The sequence below is a fragment of the Myxine glutinosa genome, chromosome 4, assembly GCF_964187855.1.
Source record: "Myxine glutinosa chromosome 4, kmMyxGlut1.1, whole genome shotgun sequence".
Taxonomy (NCBI): domain Eukaryota; kingdom Metazoa; phylum Chordata; class Myxini; order Myxiniformes; family Myxinidae; genus Myxine; species Myxine glutinosa.
The window spans coordinates 94,766,907-94,792,493 of NC_136264.1; the positions used below are offsets into that span (position 1 = coordinate 94,766,907).

Genomic DNA, 25,587 nt, shown 5'->3' on the forward strand with positions numbered 1-25,587 from the left:
GCCGAACAACAAGATGTTTGCACAATCACTGAAAGAAAAGGGCAAAAACTTAAATGGAGAATATTTGATTCGGAGTCGGGGATAATTCCTGATGGATGAGATGTGTCAGTAAACTATATTCAAGGTTCAAAACAGTTTTCAAAAGTTGGAACAAGGAAAAGTGAAACTGAGTTTTTAGTGGAATCAAATGATATAGCACATTGTATGCTATAAATGCTGCTTTTGAGAAACTTCGTATAATGCACAACAAAGTGCCATCCGAGTGAATCTGAGTTCCTCTTTTTATTACAGATTTGACAATTACAAGGGCAATGGATCAAATGAGTTTGTCACAGAATGTTGTGGTCTCAAAAAGTGACTTTTGCTTATAATTTATCGACCGCCACTGAAAGTTTCCGAGAATTATTTTCAACAAGCATGTGCGGCGGTTCTCCGCAAGCTGCTCATCTCTCCCTTCCATAACCGGGAATACAGGCATGAGGTTCATGTTCCAGTCGGACCAACAGCAAAGTCTGTTTCCAGTCCGAGAAGGCAAGTTGCCGCAAAGGACGTCACACACACGTCCAGAATTATGTGCTGGACAAACAAGAGTATTGCTTCCATCACGGCAGGTGGTTGAAGACCCTTTGGTCATTACACCATTTTCCACCTACACCCATTAAAAAACCTCATAAGTGCATGTCTATTAGAAATCTAATAACTTAAGGAAGTATCAGCCAAGATGACAGATGATGACAAAATGCAAGAAGCTTGAAAAGATATACTTCTACAATGAGATGGAAAGCCCCCACACCATCTCCCCCCCCCCCCCCCCAAAACAACTTAGTTTACACTTGCACTTAGACCCAGCTCAGCTGCCATGTACATAAAATAATATACAACACCCCGTGCACAAAGGTCATTTCAAGCTCTTTTACAAAGCTCTTCTTCAACTCTGCAGAAGAGTTTTACAAAATCTCTCCATTTAAAATGCCCTTCAGTGTGTTCTCAAAGTTGCACCAACATCAAAACGACCAGAGACCATGGTCGTTTTGGACCTTCTAGCAGGTGGGTGCTCTGGCTGTTTCATCGACAGCTCACGTATAAAGGCTCTTGTTAGTAACCAAAAAAAGAAGTTATTTTCGACTTGACAAACATCACGGCATCATGGTTAGCACTCTGACAACACCAAAATAATAATATTTCGTATACACCTTGGAATGTCCACCTGAAGAGAACCAATGTATTTACAACATCCAGACTTCACAGTGAGACCTTTCACCTAATCTTTATTCGAATTTACATTGTCTAACTATGGTTTTTCAGTCGTCCACTTCAGACCAGCAAATGTCTTTCAATAAATGCACTTTGTCTACTTTCTGCTCTGAACAAGCAGTTTTCATTCCCCACTTCACAGGCCCTCACTGGGACTAGCGCCAGGCTGAAGCAGACAGGGTGCTTGAGCAGTCATATTCAGTGGCATAAATGCATCCAGTGGAGGCAGTCTCGGATAAAGGAATGGCAGAGGGACGTATCCCGCAGCTACCGCTGCGGCAGTTGCAGGATGGAAGAGGTAGAAGGGCATACACAATGGAGACTGCTGTGGGAGTGGTGGTGGCTGCAAAGAAGTACCTTTGGGGATATACCGTGACGACGCGTCCGTCCTAAATCGCTTGGCATAAGGTCCACCAATCAGTAATTTATCACATTTGGGGGCTTCTTTCATGCACTCTTCTTCTTCCTCCCTTGTATATTTATCCTCCTCTTCCTCTTCTTCGGGCTCTCGTTTCACTTGGGCCAGCACCTCTCCCCCATACCCACTGTCAGTATCTGTATCGCTCCCGATAAGCTCCGTCACACCTTGATGGTGACTCTCACTGCATGGACGGGGAACTGGCACAGGTGAGACGGGTGCAAGGAGAGCGGGGCACAAGGTAGTAGGGCTTCCTTCTGACTTACGATGCTGGTGTTGTACCTTTCGAGGTTGTGGCAGATTAAGAAAGGCTACATGCTGCAGATGGGTCATGAGGTCTGTGCTTTTAGCCTCTTGAAGGCCCCACTTCTCCTGCTGGCTGAGATACAGCAGGACTTCTTTAGCACAAGCATGGAATCCCATGTGAAAGCCTTGGATGTCTGCTTGCACTGCTGATCCTGCTGTGCTCTGCCCTGAAAATGAAACAAACAGCGTCACCTCCTCAACATTCAGCAACTCAGGTACTCAGGTACTCCTATGACTAAACGTCAAAAATTTGCTGCAATTTGTACTCGTATGCAAATGCCAAACAGGCCAACTCATTTATTGCATTTGTGAAATTTAAATAAAAAAGAGATTCTGATCATTTTGTAATGAAACATGACTGCATTTTACCATGAACAATGAGTTTAATCTATAAAATGACCACAATCATGTGGCCATAAGGACCTAACCTTCAACAGAGTACGACTCTGCGAAGCATCCATGGATTGTTTGCATTGCAAAGCCCCTCAAAAAGGATTAAATGGGACACTGTGTCATAAAGGACAGCAATGCTATCAAACATGTTTTTCTCATTTGCCAAGGTAAGACAATTAGCTTTATCAATCAATGTACTGAATCTTGTATATACTGACTTCATTCTTATCATCTAGTTATCTAGTTCCATCCAGTAGTGTCCGACTTCTGGTGACATCCATGATCAGATTTCTCCAAACATCCCGATCCTGCACTGCTTCCCGAAGTTTGGGCAGGGACATCTTGGTTACAGACTTTACCCCATACATCCAGCACATACAATGTCTGCTTCTTCCTCTTCTTCCCTGAACCATACCCAGGTTGGTTACAGACTTTACCCCATACATCCAGCACATACAATGTCTGCTTCTTCCTCTTCTTCCCTGAACCATACCCAGCTTGGTTACAGCCTTTACCCCATATATCCAGCACATGAAGGTCTGCCTCTTCCTCTTCTTCCCTAAACCATACCCAGGTTGGTTACAGCCTTTACCCCATACATCCAGCACATACAATGTCTGCTTCTTCCTCTTCTTCCCTAAACCATACCCAGGTTGGTCACAGCCTTTACCCCATATATCCAGCACATGAAGGTCTGCCTCTTCCTCTTCTTCCCTAAACCATACCCAGCTTGGTTACAGCCTTTACCCCATATATCCAGCACATGAAGGTCTGCCTCTTCCTCTTCTTCCCTAAACCATACCCAGGTTGGTTACAGCCTTTACCCCATATATCCAGCACATGCAAGGTCCTCCACCTCTTCTTCCCTAAACCATACCCAGGTTGGTTACAGCCTTTACCCCATATATCCAGCACATGAAGGTCTGCCTCTTCCTCTTCTTCCCTAAACCATACCCAGGTTGGTCACAGCCTTTACCCCATATATCCAGCACATGAAGGTCTGCCTCTTCCTCTTCTTCCCTAAACCATACCCAGCTTGGTTACAGCCTTTACCCCATATATCCAGCACATGAAGGTCTGCCTCTTCCTCTTCTTCCCTAAACCATACCCAGGTTGGTCACAGCCTTTACCCCATATATCCAGCACATGAAGGTCTGCCTCTTCCTCTTCTTCCCTAAACCATACCCAGGTTGGTTACAGCCTTTACCCCATATATCCAGCACATGCAAGGTCCTCCACCTCTTCTTCCCTAAACCATACCCAGGTTGGTTACAGCCTTTACCCCATATATCCAGCACATGAAGGTCTGCCTCTTCCTCTTCTTCCCTAAACCATACCCAGCTTGGTTACAGCCTTTACCCCATATATCCAGCACATGGAGGTCTGCCTCTTCCTCTTCTTCCCTAAACCATACCCAGGTTGGTCACAGCCTTTACCCCATATATCCAGCACATGAAGGTCTGCCTCTTCCTCTTCTTCCCTAAACCATACCCAGCTTGGTTACAGCCTTTACCCCATATATCCAGCACATGAAGGTCTGCCTCTTCCTCTTCTTCCCTAAACCATACCCAGCTTGGTTACAGCCTTTACCCCATATATCCAGCACATGAAGGTCTGCCTCTTCCTCTTCTTCCCTAAACCATACCCAGGTTGGTCACAGCCTTTACCCCATATATCCAGCACATGAAAGGTCTTCCACCTCTTCTTCTTCCCAAAACCATACCCAGCACGGTTGATTGCTCCAGACTTGCATTTTCTGCATGCATGAGGTGTCCAAAGTTTGACTGTTTTAATATCAGCGCTTATAATGTACATGGTTGTCCAATTTCTTCAAGCACTGATTTGTTTGATCTTCTTGCAGTCCCTGGAATATTTAACATTCCTCTCCAAAAACACATTTCAAAACTGTCAATCTTCTTCCTTTCTTTTTCACTCTCCATGACTCACATCCATACATTGCAACTGCAAATACCAGAGCATTCCCAGCCTCCTCTTCATTCTCATCATGAACTAATAATTAATTTAATATCCCATTTAAAATCTAGGCGGGGAAAGTACACAGCATACTAACACAAAATGTCCTCTTTTTCAGATACCAAGATGTCATTTTGTGCAAGTATGCTGTGTACATGTCAAAAAGAGGTTATTTTGTGCAAGTATGCTGTGTACATGTCAAAAAGAGGACATTTTGTGCAAGTATGCTGTGTACATGTCAAAAAGAGGACATTTTGTGCAAGTATGCTGTGTACATGTCAAAAAGATGTCATTTTGTGCAAGTATGCTGTGTACATGTCAAAAAGAGGACATTTTGTGCAAGTATGCTGTGTACATGTCAAAAAGAGGACATTTTGTGCAAGTATGCTGTGTACATGTCAAAAAGATGTCATTTTGTGCTAGTATGCTGTGTACATGTCAAAAAGAGGACATTTTGTGCAAGTATGCTGTGTACATGTCAAAAAGATGTCATTTTGTGCAAGTATGCTGTGTACATGTCAACAAGAGGACATTTTGTGCAAGTATGCTGTGTACATGTCAAAAAGAGGACATTTTGTGCAAGTATGCTGTGTACATGTCAAAAAGATGTCATTTTGTGCTAGTATGCTGTGTACATGTCAAAAAGAGGACATTTTGTGCAAGTATGCTGTGTACATGTCAAAAAGATGTCATTTTGTGCAAGTATGCTGTGTACATGTCAACAAGAGGACATTTTGTGCAAGTATGCTGTGTACATGTCAAAAAGAGGACATTTTGTGCAAGTATGCTATGTACATGTCAAAAAGAGGACATTTTGTGCAAGTATGCTGTGTACATGTCAAAAAGAGGTTATTTTGTGCAAGTATGCTGTGTACATGTCAAAAAGAGGACATTTTGTGCAAGTATGCTGTGTACATGTCAAAAAGATGTCATTTTGTGCAAGTATGCTGTGTACATGTCAAAAAGAGGTTATTTTGTGCAAGTCTGCTGTGTACATGTCAAAAAGAGGACATTTTGTGCAAGTATGCTGTGTACATGTCAAAAAGAGGACATTTTGTGCAAGTATGCTGTGTACATGTCAAAAAGATGTCATTTTGTGCAAGTATGCTGTGTACATGTCAAAAAGAGGACATTTTGTGCAAGTATGCTGTGTACATGTCAAAAAGAGGACATTTTGTGCAAGTATGCTGTGTACATGTCAAAAAGATTTCATTTTGTGCTAGTATGCTGTGTACAGGTCAAAAAGAGGACATTTTGTGCAAGTATGCTGTGTACATGTCAAAAAGATGTCATTTTGTGCAAGTATGCTGTGTACATGTCAAAAAGAGGACATTTTGTGCTAGTATTCTCTGTACATGTCAAAAAGATGTCATTTTGTGCAAGTATGCTGTGTACATGTCAAAAAGAGGACATTTTGTGCAAGTATGCTGTGTACATGTCAAAAAGAGGACATTTTGTGCAAGTATGCTGTGTACATGTCAAAAAGAGGACATTTTGTGCAAGTATGCTGTGTACATGTCAAAAAGAGGACATTTTGTGCAAGTATGCTGTGTACATGTCAAAAAGATGTCATTTTGTGCAAGTATGCTGTGTACATGTCAAAAAGATGTCATTTTGTGCAAGTATGCTGTGTACATGTCAAAAAGAGGACATTTTGTGCAAGTATGCTGTGTACATGTCAAAAAGATGTCATTTTGTGCAAGTATGCTGTGTACATGTCAAAAAGATGTCATTTTGTGCTAGTATGCTGTGTACATGTCAAAAAGAGGACATTTTGTGCAAGTATGCTGTGTACATGTCAAAAAGATGTCATTTTGTGCAAGTATGCTGTGTACATGTCAAAAAGAGGACATTTTGTGCAAGTATGCTGTGTACATGTCAAAAAGAGGTTATTTTGTGCAAGTATGCTGTGTACATGTCAAAAAGAGGACATTTTGTGCAAGTATGCTGTGTACATGTCAAAAAGATGTCATTTTGTGCAAGTATGCTGTGTACATGTCAAAAAGATGTCATTTTGTGCAAGTATGCTGTGTACATGTCAAAAAGAGGACATTTTGTGCAAGTATGCTGTGTACATGTCAAAAAGAGGACATTTTGTGCAAGTATGCTGTGTACATGTCAAAAAGAGGTTATTTTGTGCAAGTATGCTGTGTACATGTCAAAAAGAGGACATTTTGTGCAAGTATGCTGTGTACATGTCAAAAAGAGGACATTTTGTGCAAGTATGCTGTGTACATGTCAAAAAGATGTCATTTTGTGCAAGTATGCTGTGTACATGTCAAAAAGAGGACATTTTGTGCAAGTATGCTGTGTACATGTCAAAAAGAGGACATTTTGTGCAAGTATGCTGTGTACATGTCAAAAAGAGGACATTTTGTGCTAGTATTCTCTGTACATGCCAACAATCAAAATGCAGAAGGGACAGTTGGCTTTACAGATCTATCGTGAGGAAGGAAGGCAAGCTCTGAGGTGGAGTGTCCCCTGCTCGCACTGCACCAGGATGGCAGTAGAGTTGGAGTAGACCCCACAGGGAGACAGTTTCAAGACCAGAGAGCTAAGAAGGGATCACACTAACAACTTTGAGGGGGGGGGGGGACACGCTATCCTGCCATTCCTCAACCTTAAACACCTGTTTCTTCATGGAGGTGTGTATTCCATCAGAACTGGGTTCAACTCAGCTTTGCTTCTGAGATCTTTGACAAAGGTTAATAAGAGGTGTGCTGGGTTGTTTTTAAAGATAACTTCACATCAAAGAAACTAGTTTTGATAAACCAGAGTTGAGCAATTTGAGACAACAAAAAATGGAAATAGCCAAATTAGAAGAAACCTGGCATATCAAAGGCCATTACAAAGACAAGGTGGATAAATCTCACATCCCCCTCCTCTCTCCATGCCAATATATTCACATTCATCATATTTGGTTCATTGAGGAATGGCTTTTGGAAAAACATTCAGAAACCGATGATGTCACAATTAGGATGCTCTTTGCAAATTGCTGATCAATCGTTTTCGAATGACGCATATACAGAAGTTCCTTCTTCAAGCATGTGCAAAGTATACAGAAAAAGATGGTGACTTTTACATCATGTTCCTGTACATGAAACTTTTTTTCTTTTCAACTTTTGATTACTCTTAAAAAACAAAAAACAGAGGCTTGGTTTTGACATCATGCTCAAACAATGCACTGCAATAGTACAATTTTAATTTTACCAGGACGGACTGGTGATCTCAAAGGAAGCGATTGCAATTGAAGAAAAAGATCGTAACACATGAGGTATTTAAACCGGCAGAGCAAGGCATTTTGCAAATGGTCACATGTAAAAAAACAAAAAAACAAAAACACAAAACTGTTACCCTCAGGCTCTATCATCGGATACGGGGATACGTAAAAGCAAGATAAAAGCCTCAAAAATATTTCAATACCACGACAACTTGGCAGTTGGTCAATACACTTGATACAGGTACAAATGCAAACCTTTCAAAAGCAAACACTGGACGTCAAAATGTCAAGGGCGTCTCAAATAAGTAAAAAAGTGGGATAATAAAATGAAACGCAATTGCAGAAATGATAGAAACTATAGAAAATTCATAAACAAAATATATATATATACTAGCGGGGTCACCCGTGGGAATCCCACGGGCATGGATGTGTGTGACATTTCGACATATTGAGTTAGATGCTGCACATTCATTTTTACAAAATGGTTACTGGCAAGTCATCAGATCCAGAAATGGTGTAATGAACACAATTTATTTATTTCACATAATATGTGACCCCTCACTCCTCTCCACCTGACACTCTCCTCTCTCCACCTGACACTCTCCTCTCTCCACCTAGCACTCCTCTCCTCTCCAATCCCTCACATTCCTCTCCTTTCCAATCCCTCACCTCTCCAATCCCTCACACTCCTCTCCTCTCCAATCCCTCACACTCCTCTCCTCTCCAATCCCTCACACTCCTCTCCTCTCCAATCCCTCACACTCCTCTCCTCTCCAATCCCTCACACTCCTCTCCTCTCCAATCCCTCACACGCCTCTCCAATCGCGCCTCACACTCCTCTCCAATCGCGCCCCACACTCCTCTCCAATCGCGCCTCACATGCCTCTCCAATCGCGCCTCACACTCCTCTCCAATCGCGCCTCACACTCCTCTCCAATCGCGCCTCACACTCCTCTCCAATCGCCCCTCACACTCCTCTCCAATCGCGCCTCACACTCCTCTCCAATCGTGCCTCACACCCCTCTACAATCGCGCCTCACACTCCCCTCTAATCACTCCTCTCCAATTGCGCCTCACACTCCTCTCCAATCGCACCTCACACTCCCCTCTAATCACTCCTCTCCAATCGCGCCTCACACTCCTCTCCAATCGCGCCCCACACTCCTCTCCAATCGCGCCTCACACGCCTCTCCAATCGCACCTCAAACTCCTCTCCAATCGCGCCTCACACTCCTCTCCAATCGCGCCTCACACTCCTCTCCAATCGCGCCTCACACTCCTCTCCAATCGCGCCTCACACTCCTCTCCAATCGCGCCTCACACTCCTCTCCAATCGCGCCTCACACTCCTCTCCAATCGCGCCTCACACTCCTCTCCAATCGCGCCTCACACTCCTCTCCAATCGTGCCTCACACCCCTCTACAATCGCGCCTCACACTCCCCTCTAATCACTCCTCTCCAATTGCGCCTCACACTCCTCTCCAATCGCGCCTCACACTCCCCTCTAATCACTCCTCTCCAATCGCGCCTCACACTCCTCTCCAATCGCGCCCCACACTCCTCTCCAATCGCGCCTCACACGCCTCTCCAATCGCACCTCAAACTCCTCTCCAATCGCGCCTCACACTCCTCTCCAATCGCGCCTCACACTCCTCTCCAATCGCGCCTCACACTCCTCTCCAATCGCGCCTCACACTCCTCTCCAATCGCGCCTCACACTCCTCTCCAATCGTGCCTCACACCCCTCTCCAATCGTGCCTCACACTCCCCTCTAATCACTCCTCTCCAATCGCGCCTCACACTCCTCTCCAATCGCGCCTCACACTCCTCTCCAATCGCGCCCCACACTCCTCTCCAATCGCGCCTCACACGCCTCTCCAATCGCACCTCAAACTCCTCTCCAATCGCACCTCAAACTCCTCTCCAATCGCGCCTCACACTCCTCTCCAATCGCGCCTCACACTCCTCTCCAATCGCGCCTCACACTCCTCTCCAATCGCGCCTCACACTCCTCTCCAATCGCGCCTCACACTCCTCTCCAATCGCGCCTCACACTCCTCTCCAATCGCGCCTCACACTCCTCTCCAATCGCGCCTCACACTCCTCTCCAATCGTGCCTCACTCTCCTCTCCAATCGCGCCTCACACTCCTCTCCAATCGAGCCTCACACACCTCTCCAATCGCGCCTCACACTCCTCTCCAATCGCGCCTCACACTCCTCTCCAGTCGCGCCTCACACTCCCCTCCAATCACTCCTCACACTCCTCTCCAATCGCCCCTCACACTCCTCTCCAATCGCGCCTCACAATCCTCTCCAATCGCGCCTCACACTCCCCTCCAATCGCTCCTCACTCTTCTCTCCAATCGCTCCTCACTCGCCTCTCCAATCGCTCCTCACTCGCCTCTCCAATCGCTCCTCACTCGCCTCTCCAATCACTCCTCACTCGCCTCTCCAATCGCTCCTCACTCGCCTCTCCAATCGCTCCTCACTCGCCTCTCCAATCGCCCCTCACTCGCCTCTCCAATCGCCCCTCACTCGCCTCTCCAATCGCCCCTCCAATCGCCCCTCACTCGCCTCTCCAATCGCCCCTCACTCGCCTCTCCAATCGCTCCTCACTCGCCTCTCCAATCGCTCCTCACTCGCCTCTCCAATCGCTCCTCACTCGCCTCTCCAATCGCTCCTCACTCGCCTCTCCAATCGCTCCTCACTCGCCTCTCCAATCGCCCCTCACTCGCCTCTCCAATCGCCCCTCACTCGCCTCTCCAATCGCTCCTCACTCGCCTCTCCAATCGCCCCTCACTCGCCTCTCCAATCGCCCCTCACTCGCCTCTCCAATCGCTCCTCACTCGCCTCTCCAATCGCCCCTCACTCGCCTCTCCAATCGCCCCTCACTCGCCTCTCCAATCGCCCCTCACTCGCCTCTCCAATCGCCCCTCACTCGCCTCTCCAATCGCTCCTCACTCGCCTCTCCAATCGCCCCTCACTCACCTCTCCAATCGCTCCTCACTCGCCTCTCCAATCGCCCCTCACTCGCCTCTCCAACCGCTCCTCACTCGCCTCTCCAATCGCCCCTCACTCGCCTCTCCAATCGCTCCTCACTCGCCTCTCCAATCGCTCCTCACTCGCCTCTCCAATCGCTCCTCACTCGCCTCTCCAATCGCTCCTCACTCGCCTCTCCAATCGCTCCTCACTCGCCTCTCCAATCGCCCCTCACTCGCCTCTCCAATCGCTCCTCACTCGCCTCTCCAATCGCTCCTCACTCGCCTCTCCAATCGCCCCTCACTCGCCTCTCCAATCGCTCCTCACTCGCCTCTCCAATCGCTCCTCACTCGCCTCTCCAATCGCCCCTCACTCGCCTCTCCAATCGCCCCTCACTCGCCTCTCCAATCGCTCCTCACTCGCCTCTCCAATCGCCCCTCACTCGCCTCTCCAATCGCTCCTCACTCGCCTCTCCAATCGCCCCTCACTCGCCTCTCCAATCGATCCTCACTCGCCTCTCCAATCGGCTTTCCCCGTCGCGTTTCTCTCGTTTTTCTCCCGTCTCGTTCTTTTTCTTGCTCCAAATCGGCCCGTCTCGCCCGTCGGCCCGTCGGAATCGGAAATCGGCCCGTCTTGCTTTCTTGCTTGCGCGTAAATAAATTGTGTTCATTACACCATTTCTGGATCTGATGACTTGCCAGTAACCATTTTGTAAAAACTAGGGCATGCCCGTACTATATCTATATCTAAAATTATATCCCCCCCTCTATTTACATGAAATGGTTTGGTCCAAAGCGAACGGCTTGCGAGTACGGTGACAATCCCCCCCCTCTATTTACATGAAATGGTTTGGTCCAAAGCGAACGGCTTGCGAGTACGGTGACAATCCCCCCCCTCTATTTACATGAAATGGTTTGGTCCAAAGCGAACGGCTTGCGGAGTTTGGTAAAGAAATCGCCATCGCGTGCACAAACGCGCAGGAAAGCGAATGAATCGCAAATTAGTTTTAATTAGTTTTAAAACATAGTTTAACGGCAACATAGTTTTCCAACGTGAAATAAATGAATACGCTCTCAAATGTGCGGTCCGAGGCAGAGTCTGTTCGCCACGTTCGGCACACGTGATAGCTCGCTGCTCTCTGATTGGTTGAATCGTTTTTTGGACATAGCTCGGTAACTACTTCTCCGATTAATATGAAACCTTGAAAAGGCACATCCTCGGGTCCCCAGCAATATACCTGGCAAGTTTAAAGTATATCGGACCCGTGGTTGTCGAGAAACAGCGGTCACAGACATACAGACATACAAACATACAAACATACAAACATACAAACATACAAACATACACACAGAGATTACTGGAATTATAGATAGATGAATGTGCAGCATCTAACTCAATATGTCGAAATGTCACACACATCCATGCCCGTGGGATTCCCACGGGTGACCCCGCAAGTTTGCATTGACGTTCGTCGATGGACTCGTTCGCCCGTCTCATTCGCTTTCTTGCTGCATCCTGTTCAAGTCTGCGTTCTTCATCGATCGTCTCATTCATTTTGGAAATAGGAAGTTTCCACGCAGCGCATGAATTGTCGCGATCCTCAAGAGGAAGTGTCTCGTAATCATCAAATGATAAATGGCAAGTAAATTATATTGTGGAAAATTAAAGATTTCAAATAAACCTATTTAAAGTGTATGCGCACATAACTAATAAAAAAAACGAAGAAATATCTCTCGGTAATTTCCTGAAACATATTTTACTTCCGGCTAATAATGTTGAATGAAATAAAAACGAAGAAATATATGTCGGCATCATTGTTGACGTTTTTGTGACGACTGTCATCAAACGAAAAAGTAATATATCTTAACGGAAAAGCAAAAGCGAATTTTTAATATATATCGACACGTTGCCATCGGTGTCATGTTGGGCGGTGTATGATACACCATGACGCGATTTTTAAAAATATATCTGCATTTTCCCGCGTGTGTGGAATGTTCTCAATTATTGCTGACACCGAGTCTAAAACCATCGATAAAAATGAAATCAGATGGTGAGTTAGATTGGAGATGAAGGCGTGAGAGAGACTCAATGGCCTTGAAGTTACAGGCGTTTGAGAATTCATTTCATTCTATAAAGGGCAACTTTCATCGGATTTTCTTCCCGTTTTTTTTCAACGGAGTCTAAAACTATGTTAGCGACTGTGAAAAATGAAATGATATATCGAATTTGATTTGAAATAAAACTGGGAGAGAGAGCAAGACACCACGGGCCTACAAAACAGGCCTCAAATCTATGCGAGTTAATAAAATGGTGGATATTTGTTTATAATTATATGAAGCCTCTCCCAGAATGGGTGGAGCTATGGGTGGAGCTACTCTGCAAACCGAGTAAGCCACACCCCGGACAGACGCCCAACAGATAGACAGACAGACAGACAGAATCATCTACGGCTATTATAATATAGATTTGTTTGTTTTGTTTTTTTGCATACAAAGTAAGAGCTAACACAAAAAACAAAAATAGAAACACACATGAAACACATAATGAAAGGAGCGGGAGACAAGAGGGAGAGAGAGAGGGAAGCACAACAACAGTAGAGAATAAGGACATCGGTAGATCTGTGGAAGGGAGAGGGTTTGGCGGAAATTAGGAGTTTCAGGAAAGAAAACGGAATTTGAAAAAGGTGGATTTGGGGTGTATTAACGGGGGTAGAATACAGTGCATTCAGAAAGTATTCAGACCCCTTCACTTTTTTCACATTTTGTTATGTTGCAGCCTTATGCTGAAATCGATTGAATTCATTTTTTCCCTCATCAATCTACACTCAATACCCCATAATAACAAAGAGAAAACAGGATTTTAGAAAGTTTTGCAAATTTATTAAAAAGAACAAACTGAAATATCACATTTACATAAGTATTCAGACCCTTTGCTATGACACTTGAAATTTAGCTCAGGTGCCTCCGATTTCTCTTGATCATCTTTGAGATGTTTCTACACCTTGATTGGAGTCCACCTGTGGTAAATTCAATTGATTGGACATGATTTGGAAAGGCACACACCTGTCTATATAGTCACACAGCTGACAATGCATATCAGAGCAAAAACCAAGCCATGAGGTCGAAGGAACTGCCTGCAGAGCTCAGAGACAGGATTGGGACGGATTTGGACGAAAGTTGGTGGACAGGTTGTGAGTGCGAGAAGACCAAATCGATTTGATTTTGGTGAAGCTCTGAATATGGATTAGGATACGAGAATTATTTAATTATTAAGCGATTCTTCACCATTGAGAGATCGGGTGAAAAGCGATATATAACATGATATTTAAAAAAGTTATGGACGAGTTATGAATAAACTTGGTGGACGAGTTGGTTAGGTGACGAGAACAAGCCGATTAGATTTTGGTTCACTTCCGAATCCAGATCCGGCCTATCAGTGGGATACACAACATGAACTGTTTAGCCTGGCAGAGGTATGTGCTCTACTGAGTGCCGTTCTAGTTGCAATATTTCAAATGAAACACACAAACCAACATCAAAGCCACCATTGCAGTGGTGAGTTCTCTACTCCACTGAACCTCAGCAGAGGAGATATCTCTCAGCTTAAAAATAAACATGGCACAGATATAGGAAATTAAATATGGAGGATAGGGGACGGGCGGTGGTGAAGGCCTGAATAAATCAATGGGGACGGGTGAAGAAATGATGGATAATGGTGGCGGTGGTGGTGGTACGTTCTCCTCCTTACGTGTAACTCCTAATTTCCAATAATTGCACCCAAAGTGCCATATCATCAATAAAGACGAATTTTATCATAAGCAACAGGTTGACTCAGAAATAACGGATAAACTATAGTTCAAAATCTTTTGTACGCACAATGAGGCCAACAAAGTCCCCAGAGTTCAGTAACTCATGGGTGAAGTAACTTACTTACTATGATCCTCAAATTTAAATATATAGAACCACAGTAGTGATAAGGAAGTTAAGCCGAACAATTTTCGTGGAATATTTGTTATGGAAACATTCTGGTAGACATAGTGAGCTGGAAATGAATATGAAGTTGAATCACATGGAGTTTTGCGGAATAATAATGAAGTTCTATGACCATGTCCCCAAACAGAAACTGAATGCAATATCGTTTACATAACGCGGTATTTTCGGCATTTGTGAAATTTGGCAAAACAATTGACTGTCATACTCGTTGAGAACGAGGTCTGTGCCATACTCGTTACAACAAATATGTAAAAGTCTTGATTAATTATTTCATTGCATTTTGAAAACGAAGTAGGATGGGGGAAAGAATGCAGTTAAAGGTGGCAAATGGCTAGACTGGGTGGTGTAATGGGTACAGCATCCGCTCTGAGTCTGGGAGGTCGGTGGTTCGTCCGCTCTGAGTCTGGGAGGTCGGTGGTTCATCCGCTCTGAGTCTGGGAGGTCGGTGGTTCATCCGCTCTGAGTCTGGGAGGTCGGTGGTTCATCCGCTCTGAGTCTGGGCGGTCGGTGGTTCGTCCGCTCTGAGTCTGGGAGGGTCGGTGGTTCATCCGCTCTGAGTCTGGGAGGTCGGTGGTTCGTCCGCTCTGAGTCTGGGAGGTCGGTGGTTCATCCGCTCTGAGTCTGGGAGGTCGGTGGTTCATCCGCTCTGAGTCTGGGAGGTCGGTGGTTCATCCACTCTGAGTGGTCAGTGGTGCATCCGCTCTGAGCCGAGTCATACCAAAGACCCCCTCTAAGTTGGCATCTATGGGTAGAGGGACATTCCTCTTGAGGAAATATCCCACTGATTGCGGTGAGAGAAGTGGCACCATTGCCATGATGTCACTGGTACCCAGGGTGCCCACGGAAGTGACAGCACTTTCCTCAAGCTCAACCTGTATGTGTGTCTCAACTCTACGATGAGTCTTACATACTGTTTAAAAAAATCTCTCTCTCGGCCCCATACTGGGCCAGTCATCTTTGGTGCCAAATATTCTCGCTAGCACAGAAACGTTTTGTTCCAGGTCGTTAGCAAGGTTCGCCGAGTACCTCATCAAGGCCGCGGGTAAGTAATGGCCTACAAATCTTTAAAATCCACCAGTAAAATCTAGCAGTTGCGGCACATAGCTTAATGTCCCCATCTAGAAGTTACAGTCATTGATGGAACATCCTGCCTGCACAGTCACAGTCATTGATGGAACATCCTGCCTGCACAGTCACAGTCATTGATCGAACACCCTGCCTGCACAGTCACAGTCATTGATCGAACACCCTGCCTGCACAGTCACAGTCATTGATGGAACACCCTGCCTGCACAGGCACAGTCATTGATGGAACATCCTGCCTGCACAGTCAGAGTCATTGATGGAACATCCTGCCTGCACAGTCACAGTCATTGATCGAACATCCTGCCTGCACAGTCACAGTCATTGATGGAACATCCTGCCTGCACAGTCACAGTCATTGATCGAACACCCTGCCTGCACAGGCACAGTCATTGATGGAACATCCTGCCTGCACAGTCACAGTCATTGATAGAACATCCTGCCTGCACAGTCACAGTCATTGATGGAACATCCTGCCTGCACAGTCACAGTCATTGATGGAACATCCTGCCTGCACAGTCACAGTCATTGATGGAACATCCTGCCTGCACAGTCACAGTCATTGATCGAACACCCTGCCTGCACAGTCACAGTCATTGATGGAACATCCTGCCTGCACAGTCACAGTCATTGATGGAACATCCTGCCTGCACAGTCACAGTCATTGATCGAACACCCTGCCTGCACAGTCACAGTCATTGATCGAACAACCTGCCTGCACAGTCACAGTCGTTGATGGAACATCCTGTCTGCACAGGCACAGTCATTGATGGAACACCCTGCCTGCACAGGCACAGTCATTGATGGAACACCCTGCCTGCCCAGGCACAGTCATTGATGGAACACCCTGCCTGCACAGGCACAGTCATTGATGGAACACCCTGCCTGCCCAGGCACAGTCATTGATGGAACATCCTGCCTGCACAGGCGCTGTCATTGATCGAACATCCTGCCTGCACAGGCACAGTCATTGATGGAACATCCTGCCTGCACAGGCACAGTCATTGATGGAACATCCTGCCTGCACAGGCACCATCATTGATGGAACACTCTGCCTGCCCAGGCGCTGTCATTGATGGAACATCCTGCCTGCACAGGCACAGTCATTGATGGAACATCCTGCCTGCACAGGCACAGTCATTGATGGAACATCCTGCCTGCACAGGCACAGTCATTGATGGAACATCCTGCCTGCACAGGCGCTGTCATTGATGGAACATCCTGCCTGCACAGGCACAGTCATTGATGGAACATCCTGCCTGCACAGGCACAGTCATTGATGGAACATCCTGCCTGCACAGGCACAGTCATTGATGGAGCATCCTGCCTGCCCAGGCGCTGTCATTGATGGAACATCCTGCCTGCACAGGCACAGTCATTGATGGAACATCCTGCCTGCACATGCACAGTCATTGATGGAACATCCTGCTTGCACAGGCACAGTCATTGATGGAACATCCTGCCTGCACAGGCACAGTCATTGATGGAACATCCTGCCTGCACAGGCACAGTCATTGATGGATCATCCTGCCTGCACAGGCATGTGTTGATAAGTTGGTTCAGGAACTACACTCACACTGGACACCCCAAAGGTGAGTACGTTTCCTCCGAGATATCGTGTCAGCCCTCTGAAGGTGCGTGCACGATCGGAGGCACTCTTTACATTTTTGAAAATGTACAATAATTCTATCTCACGCGTATATAAATCGACACTTTTGAGACTGATGGTCGATCATAATAGATGTTGATAAACACTTGTGGATATATTGGTACTGTAGCGGCTGCCGCTGGGTTTTCACAATCGCCTTGCACCTATCAAGGACGCGGAGCGATCACCATGCCGGGCTCGTCCAGGACGCCCGGGCAGGCCCGCGCTCAACTTGCCAGGCCTCGGTCGGGACGCCCGGGCATGCCTGGGCATGCCCGGGCAGGCTCGCCCTCAACTTGCCAGGCCGCAGCCAGGACGCTGGGCCACGCCCCCTGGCGCCGGGCCTGGGCAAACCCCCTGGGATAATAGATATATATTGCTGACCGATAAACGGGTTTTCAGAGTGCCTGAGTGTTTGATTTCATTAAAGCAACTCGGATGAATTCTAGCTTTTTGTCGCGTCCATTCTTCCGATCGACGTGGGAGCCCCAGCTCCTTCATTGGTGACCTATCGACATGGACACGGCAGTCGCCCTTAAACTGCCTACCTTCTGGGAGGCTCACGCGGCGGTTTGGTTCGCGCAGGCGGAGTCCCTGTTCGCCCTGCGAGGCGTCACGGCCGACGACACCCGCTTCCACCATGTGGTAGCTGCGCTCGGGTCGGCTACCGCGGCCCGCGCCCTGAGCCTCCTCGAAAGCCCGCCAGCCGCTGACAAATACGGCGCGATTAAGAAGCTGCTCCTCGATGCTTTCGCCCTCCCATCGGCGGAACGCGCACGGCGCCTGCTCGAACTGCCTGAGCTCGGCGACACGCGCCCTTCCGAGCGAATGGACTACATGCTTTCACTGCTCGGCGAGCACTCTCCGGCATTCCTGTTCCGGGAGCTGTTCCTCCGTCAGCTGCCTAACCCGGTACGCCTCGCCCTGGCAAGCACGACGATCACAGATCCCCGGGCCCTTGCCAGAGAAGCCGACAAGATCTCCGCCGCAGGACAGCGCATCGCAGCGGCGACATGGGACCCACCGCCGGCCGACGCAACACCCATGGCGCCCGAGCACCCGGCACGGTCGACGGCCGAACTGCCGACGCAATTGGCGGCCGCTCTACCGAGCCGACCACCTCCAGCACGACGACCGAGGCCTCCACCTGACCAAGCGTGGTGTTACTATCATGCCAGGTTCGGACAGAAGGCCCGGACATGCCGACCCCCGTGCACCTTCGGCAGGCCGGGAAACGGCCGGGCCGGCGTTCATTACCAGCCATGAGCGCCGGCCACACGGGCAACTTACTGTTCATCACGGATAAAGCGTCCGGACGGCGCTTCCTGTGCGACACCGGCGCCCAACTGAGCGTCATACCCGCCTCTGACCAGGACAGGCAATCCGCGGTTTGCGGCCCCTCCTTGGTTGCGGCCAACGGATCGACTATCCGCACCTTCGGCCCGCGCAACGTCACCCTCTGCTTCGGCGGCCAACGCTTTGCTTGGACGTTTGTAACCGCCAACGTGCCCATGGCTCTGCTAGGCGCCGACTTCCTCTGCGCACACGGACTGCTGGTGGACGTCCAACGGCGTCGTTTAATCAACGCTGAAACCTTCAGCTCCCTGGTATGCACATTGAGCAGCTCCACGCCGACCGAGCTGGCATGCACCGTCCCGGCGGCGAATGAGTTTGCTCGCCTGCTCACGGAGTTCCCGGCCCTCACGCGGCCGACGTTTTCGGCCGTCGCAGTACGGCATGGGATCGAGCACCACATACCAACCACGGGCCCGCTGGTCTACGCCAGGGCCCGCCGCCTCGACCCAGCCAAGCTCGCCGTAGCGAAGGCCGAATTCGACGCGTTGGAGCACCTCGGCATCGTGCGGCGCTCCGATAGCGCGTGGGCCTCGCCACTGCACATCGTGCCAAAGCCGGGGGGTGGATGGCGCCCGTGTGGCGACTACCGCCGTCTCAATGACGCTACCACCCCCGACAGGTACCCGATCCCGCATATCCAAGACTTCTCCGCCCGTCTGGCGGGACGGGTCGTTTTTTCGAAAATTGATCTCATACGGGGATATCACCAGGTACCTGTCAGGGCGGCCGACGTCCCTAAAACGGCAGTCATCACGCCGTTCGGCTTATTCGAATTCTTGCGGATGCCGTTTGGTCTCAAGAACGCGGCTCAGGCGTTCCAGCGCTTGATGGACGGCGTGCTGCGTGACCTGCCGTTCCTTTTCGTTTACCTGGACGACATCCTCGTCGCCAGCACGTCCCGGGCCGAGCACCTCCTCCACCTCCGAACACTGTTCGGGCGCCTCAGCGAGCAGGGCCTCATCGTCAACCCGGCCAAATGCCACTTCGGCACGACGGCCATTGATTTTTTGGGCCACCACATCACCAAGAACGGGGCCGTGCCGCTGCCAACCAAGGTCGAGGCCATCACCACGTTCCCGCGTCCCCGCACCATAAAGGCCCTGCAGGAATTCCTGGGAATGGTGAATTTTTATCACCGCTTCGTGCCCCGCGCTGCTCAACTCATGCGGCCCCTCTACGAAGCCCTCCGGGGCAAGCCGGCCAAGCACGACATCGCCTGGTCCGCAGCAATGGATGCGGCCTTCCAACGCTCAAAGCGGGCCCTCGCCGACGCAACACTGCTCGCTCACCCGGTGCTCAACGCTCCCATCGCCCTCACCACGGATGCCTCCGACTACGCGGTGGGCGCCGTACATGAGCAATGGGTGAACGGGGTTTGGCAGCCACTCGCTTTTTTCAGCCGGCAGCTCCGGCCGAACGAGCTCAAATACAGCACGTTTGACCGGGAGCTCCTCGGTCTACACCTGGCCGTCCGCCATTTCCGCCACCTCCTGGAGGGCCGACCTTTCACGGCGTTCGTCGACCACAAGCCGTTGGTTTACGCCATGGCCAAGGTCACGGAGCCATGGTCGGCCCGCCAACAGCGCCACCTCTCCGCCGTGTCGGAGTTTACCACGGACATCCGGCACGTCGCCGGCAAAAACAACGCCGTGGCCGACTGTCTTTCCCGGGCCAGCGCGAACGCGGTCCACCTGGGCGTGGATTTTGCGCTTATGGCGGCGGACCAAACCACCGACACCACGGTGCAAGCCCTCCGGGCGGCGGACACGGGCCTCCGCCTGGCCGACATCCCCTGCGCGGACACTGTCCTGCTCTGCGACGTCTCCCAAGGCCAGCCTCGCCCCATCGTGCCCGTCACCTGGCAACGCCGCATCTTCGCCTCCCTCCACGGCCTTTCCCACCCGGGCCGGAAAGCTTCCCAGAAGCTGGTGTCGGCGCGTTTCGTCTGGCACGGCCTTCGTCGGGACGTCCGCGATTGGACCAGCACCTGCACGGCCTGCCAACGGGCCAAGGTCCACCGACACACCCAGGCCCCGCTGGCACCTTTCACCGTGCCCGAACGACGTTTCGACCACGTCAACGTGGATCTGGTGGGCCCCCTCCCCCCGTCACGGGGGTTCACACACCTGCTCACCATGGTGGACAGGACCACCAGGTGGCCGGAGGCCGTTCCCCTCGTCTCCACCACCACCGCCGACGTGGCGCAGGCTTTCATCGCCACCTGGGTCGCCCGCTTCGGCGCACCGGCGGACATCTCGTCAGACCGCGGACCACAGTTCACCTCCGAGCTGTGGGGCACGGTCGCCCGCAACCTGGGGGTCAAGCTCCACCGTACTACGGCCTACCACCCCCAAGCAAACGGGTTGTGCGAGCGATTCCACCGCTCCATGAAGGCCGCGCTCATGGTCGGCCTTCAAGACGGCGGTTGGGCCGACAGGCTGCCGTGGGTCCTTTTGGGCCTTCGCACGGCCCCCAAGGAGGACCTCCAGGCATCCACCGCCGAGCTTGTCTATGGCCAGGTGCTACGCGTCCCGGGCGAATTCGTGCCCGATGCTACCAGTCCCTGGTCCGCAGCTCACCAGCGCTCGGACCTCCAGGAGGCCGCCCGACGGTTTGCCCCCGTGCCAACATCCCACCACGGTGACCCCCAGTCCTACGTCCCCCCAGCACTCCGCACAGCGGAGTATGTTTTTGTGCGTCACGACGCACATCGGTGGCCACTCCAGCCGCCGTACGACGGGCCCTTCTGGGTGCTGCGACGGGACGACAAGTCGTTCGTCATCGACATCGGCGGCAGGTCGGACCGGATTGCAGTGGACCGCCTCAAGCCGGCGCACGTGGACGTCGACCACCCACCACGGGTGGCCCTTCCGCCGCGGCGAGGCCGCCCCCCGTCCACAGTGCCCCCCACTCGACCGCCCACCACCTCACCGGACCCCCTCCCACGACCCGCCAGGGGTCGCTTCGGCCGGGTCATCAGGACCCCCCTCAAATTGACCCTGCCGGTGCAAGTCGATTCTGGGGGGACGTGTGTAGCGGCTGCCGCTGGGTTTTCACAATCGCCTTGCACCTATCAAGGACGCGGAGCGATCACCATGCCGGGCTCGTCCAGGACGCCCGGGCAGGCTCGCCCTCAACTTGCCAGGCCGCAGCCAGGACGCTGGGCCACGCCCCCTGGCGCCGGGCCTGGGCAAACCCCCTGGGATAATAGATATATATTGCTGACCGATAAACGGGTTTTCAGAGTGCCTGAGTGTTTGATTTCATTAAAGCAACTCGGATGAATTCTAGCTTTTTGTCGCGTCCATTCTTCCGATCGACGTGGGAGCCCCAGCTCCTTCATTGGTGACCTATCGACATGGACACGGCAGTCGCCCTTAAACTGCCTACCTTCTGGGAGGCTCACGCGGCGGTTTGGTTCGCGCAGGCGGAGTCCCTGTTCGCCCTGCGAGGCGTCACGGCCGACGACACCCGCTTCCACCATGTGGTAGCTGCGCTCGGGTCGGCTACCGCGGCCCGCGCCCTGAGCCTCCTCGAAAGCCCGCCAGCCGCTGACAAATACGGCGCGATTAAGAAGCTGCTCCTCGATGCTTTCGCCCTCCCATCGGCGGAACGCGCACGGCGCCTGCTCGAACTGCCTGAGCTCGGCGACACGCGCCCTTCCGAGCGAATGGACTACATGCTTTCACTGCTCGGCGAGCACTCTCCGGCATTCCTGTTCCGGGAGCTGTTCCTCCGTCAGCTGCCTAACCCGGTACGCCTCGCCCTGGCAAGCACGACGATCACAGATCCCCGGGCCCTTGCCAGAGAAGCCGACAAGATCTCCGCCGCAGGACAGCGCATCGCAGCGGCGACATGGGACCCACCGCCGGCCGACGCAACACCCATGGCGCCCGAGCACCCGGCACGGTCGACGGCCGAACTGCCGACGCAATTGGCGGCCGCTCTACCGAGCCGACCACCTCCAGCACGACGACCGAGGCCTCCACCTGACCAAGCGTGGTGTTACTATCATGCCAGGTTCGGACAGAAGGCCCGGACATGCCGACCCCCGTGCACCTTCGGCAGGCCGGGAAACGGCCGGGCCGGCGTTCATTACCAGCCATGAGCGCCGGCCACACGGGCAACTTACTGTTCATCATGGATAAAGCGTCCGGACGGCGCTTCCTGTGCGACACCGGCGCCCAACTGAGCGTCATACCCGCCTTTGACCAGGACAGGCAATCCGCGGTTTGCGGCCCCTCCTTGGTTGCGGCCAACGGATCGACTATCCGCACCTTCGGCCCGCGCAACGTCACCCTCTGCTTCGGCGGCCAACGCTTTGCTTGGACGTTTGTAACCGCCAACGTGCCCATGGCTCTGCTAGGCGCCGACTTCCTCTGCGCACACGGACTGCTGGTGGACGTCCAACGGCGTCGTTTAATCAACGCTGAAACCTTCAGCTCCCTGGTATGCACATTGAGCAGCTCCACGCCGACCGAGCTGGCATGCACCGTCCCGGCGGCGAATGAGTTTGCTCGCCTGCTCACGGAGTTCCCGGCCCTCACGCGGCCGACGTTTTCGGCCGTCGCAGTACGGCATGGGATCGAGCACCACATACCAACCACGGGCCCGCTGGTCTACGCCAGGGCCCGCCGCCTCGACCCAGCCAAGCTCGCCGTAGCGAAGGCCGAATTCGACGCGTTGGAGCACCTCGGCATCGTGCGGCGCTCCGATAGCGCGTGGGCCTCGCCACTGCACATCGTGCCAAAGCCGGGGGGTGGATGGCGCCCGTGTGGCGACTACCGCCGTCTCAATGACGCTACCACCCCCGACAGGTACCCGATCCCGCATATCCAAGACTTCTCCGCCCGTCTGGCGGGACGGGTCGTTTTTTCGAAAATTGATCTCATACGGGGATATCACCAGGTACCTGTCAGGGCGGCCGACGTCCCTAAAACGGCAGTCATCACGCCGTTCGGCTTATTCGAATTCTTGCGGATGCCGTTTGGTCTCAAGAACGCGGCTCAGGCGTTCCAGCGCTTGATGGACGGCGTGCTGCGTGACCTGCCGTTCCTTTTCGTTTACCTGGACGACATCCTCGTCGCCAGCACGTCCCGGGCCGAGCACCTCCTCCACCTCCGAACACTGTTCGGGCGCCTCAGCGAGCAGGGCCTCATCGTCAACCCGGCCAAATGCCACTTCGGCACGACGGCCATTGATTTTTTGGGCCACCACATCACCAAGAACGGGGCCGTGCCGCTGCCAACCAAGGTCGAGGCCATCACCACGTTCCCGCGTCCCCGCACCATAAAGGCCCTGCAGGAATTCCTGGGAATGGTGAATTTTTATCACCGCTTCGTGCCCCGCGCTGCTCAACTCATGCGGCCCCTCTACGAAGCCCTCCGGGGCAAGCCGGCCAAGCACGACATCGCCTGGTCCGCAGCAATGGATGCGGCCTTCCAACGCTCAAAGCGGGCCCTCGCCGACGCAACACTGCTCGCTCACCCGGTGCTCAACGCTCCCATCGCCCTCACCACGGATGCCTCCGACTACGCGGTGGGCGCCGTACATGAGCAATGGGTGAACGGGGTTTGGCAGCCACTCGCTTTTTTCAGCCGGCAGCTCCGGCCGAACGAGCTCAAATACAGCACGTTTGACCGGGAGCTCCTCGGTCTACACCTGGCCGTCCGCCATTTCCGCCACCTCCTGGAGGGCCGACCTTTCACGGCGTTCGTCGACCACAAGCCGTTGGTTTACGCCATGGCCAAGGTCACGGAGCCATGGTCGGCCCGCCAACAGCGCCACCTGTCCGCCGTGTCGGAGTTTACCACGGACATCCGGCACGTCGCCGGCAAAAACAACGCCGTGGCCGACTGTCTTTCCCGGGCCAGCGCGAACGCGGTCCACCTGGGCGTGGATTTTGCGCTTATGGCGGCGGACCAAACCACCGACACCACGGTGCAAGCCCTCCGGGCGGCGGACACGGGCCTCCGCCTGGCCGACATCCCCTGCGCGGACACTGTCCTGCTCTGCGACGTCTCCCAAGGCCAGCCTCGCCCCATCGTGCCCGTCACCTGGCAACGCCGCATCTTCGCCTCCCTCCACGGCCTTTCCCACCCGGGCCGGAAAGCTTCCCAGAAGCTGGTGTCGGCGCGTTTCGTCTGGCACGGCCTTCGTCGGGACGTCCGCGATTGGACCAGCACCTGCACGGCCTGCCAACGGGCCAAGGTCCACCGACACACCCAGGCCCCGCTGGCACCTTTCACCGTGCCCGAACGACGTTTCGACCACGTCAACGTGGATCTGGTGGGCCCCCTCCCCCCATCACGGGGGTTCACACACCTGCTCACCATGGTGGACAGGACCACCAGGTGGCCGGAGGCCGTTCCCCTCGTCTCCACCACCACCGCCGACGTGGCGCAGGCTTTCATCGCCACCTGGGTCGCCCGCTTCGGCGCACCGGCGGACATCTCGTCAGACCGCGGACCACAGTTCACCTCCGAGCTGTGGGGCACGGTCGCCCGCAACCTGGGGGTCAAGCTCCACCGTACTACGGCCTACCACCCCCAAGCAAACGGGTTGTGCGAGCGATTCCACCGCTCCATGAAGGCCGCGCTCATGGCCGGCCTTCAAGACGGCGGTTGGGCCGACCGGCTGCCGTGGGTCCTTTTGGGCCTTCGCACGGCCCCCAAGGAGGACCTCCAGGCATCCACCGCCGAGCTTGTCTATGGCCAGGTGCTACGCGTCCCGGGCGAATTCGTGCCCGATGCTACCAGTCCCTGGTCCGCAGCTCACCAGCGCTCGGACCTCCAGGAGGCCGCCCGACGGTTTGCCCCCGTGCCAACATCCCACCACGGTGACCCCCAGTCCTACGTCCCCCCAGCACTCCGCACAGCGGAGTATGTTTTTGTGCGTCACGACGCACATCGGTGGCCACTCCAGCCGCCGTACGACGGGCCCTTCTGGGTGCTGCGACGGGACG

General features: G+C 52.2%; 1 protein-coding gene across 3 annotated transcripts in view; it reads right to left on the reverse strand.

Annotated features, from left to right (window-relative positions):
- Nucleotides 1-267: 267 nt before the first annotated feature.
- LOC137425012 (class E basic helix-loop-helix protein 41-like) overlaps nucleotides 268-25,587 on the reverse strand; it is a 178,211-nt gene continuing 152,891 nt past the window's right edge. For all 3 annotated transcript variants that reach the window (XM_068113002.2, XM_068113001.2, XM_068113003.2), the window contains exon 5: nucleotides 268-2,145. In XM_068113002.2, the coding sequence (XP_067969103.2) occupies nucleotides 1,391-2,145 (755 nt within the window). In that variant the 3' untranslated portion in view covers nucleotides 268-1,390. The remainder of the gene's footprint in view (nucleotides 2,146-25,587) is intronic.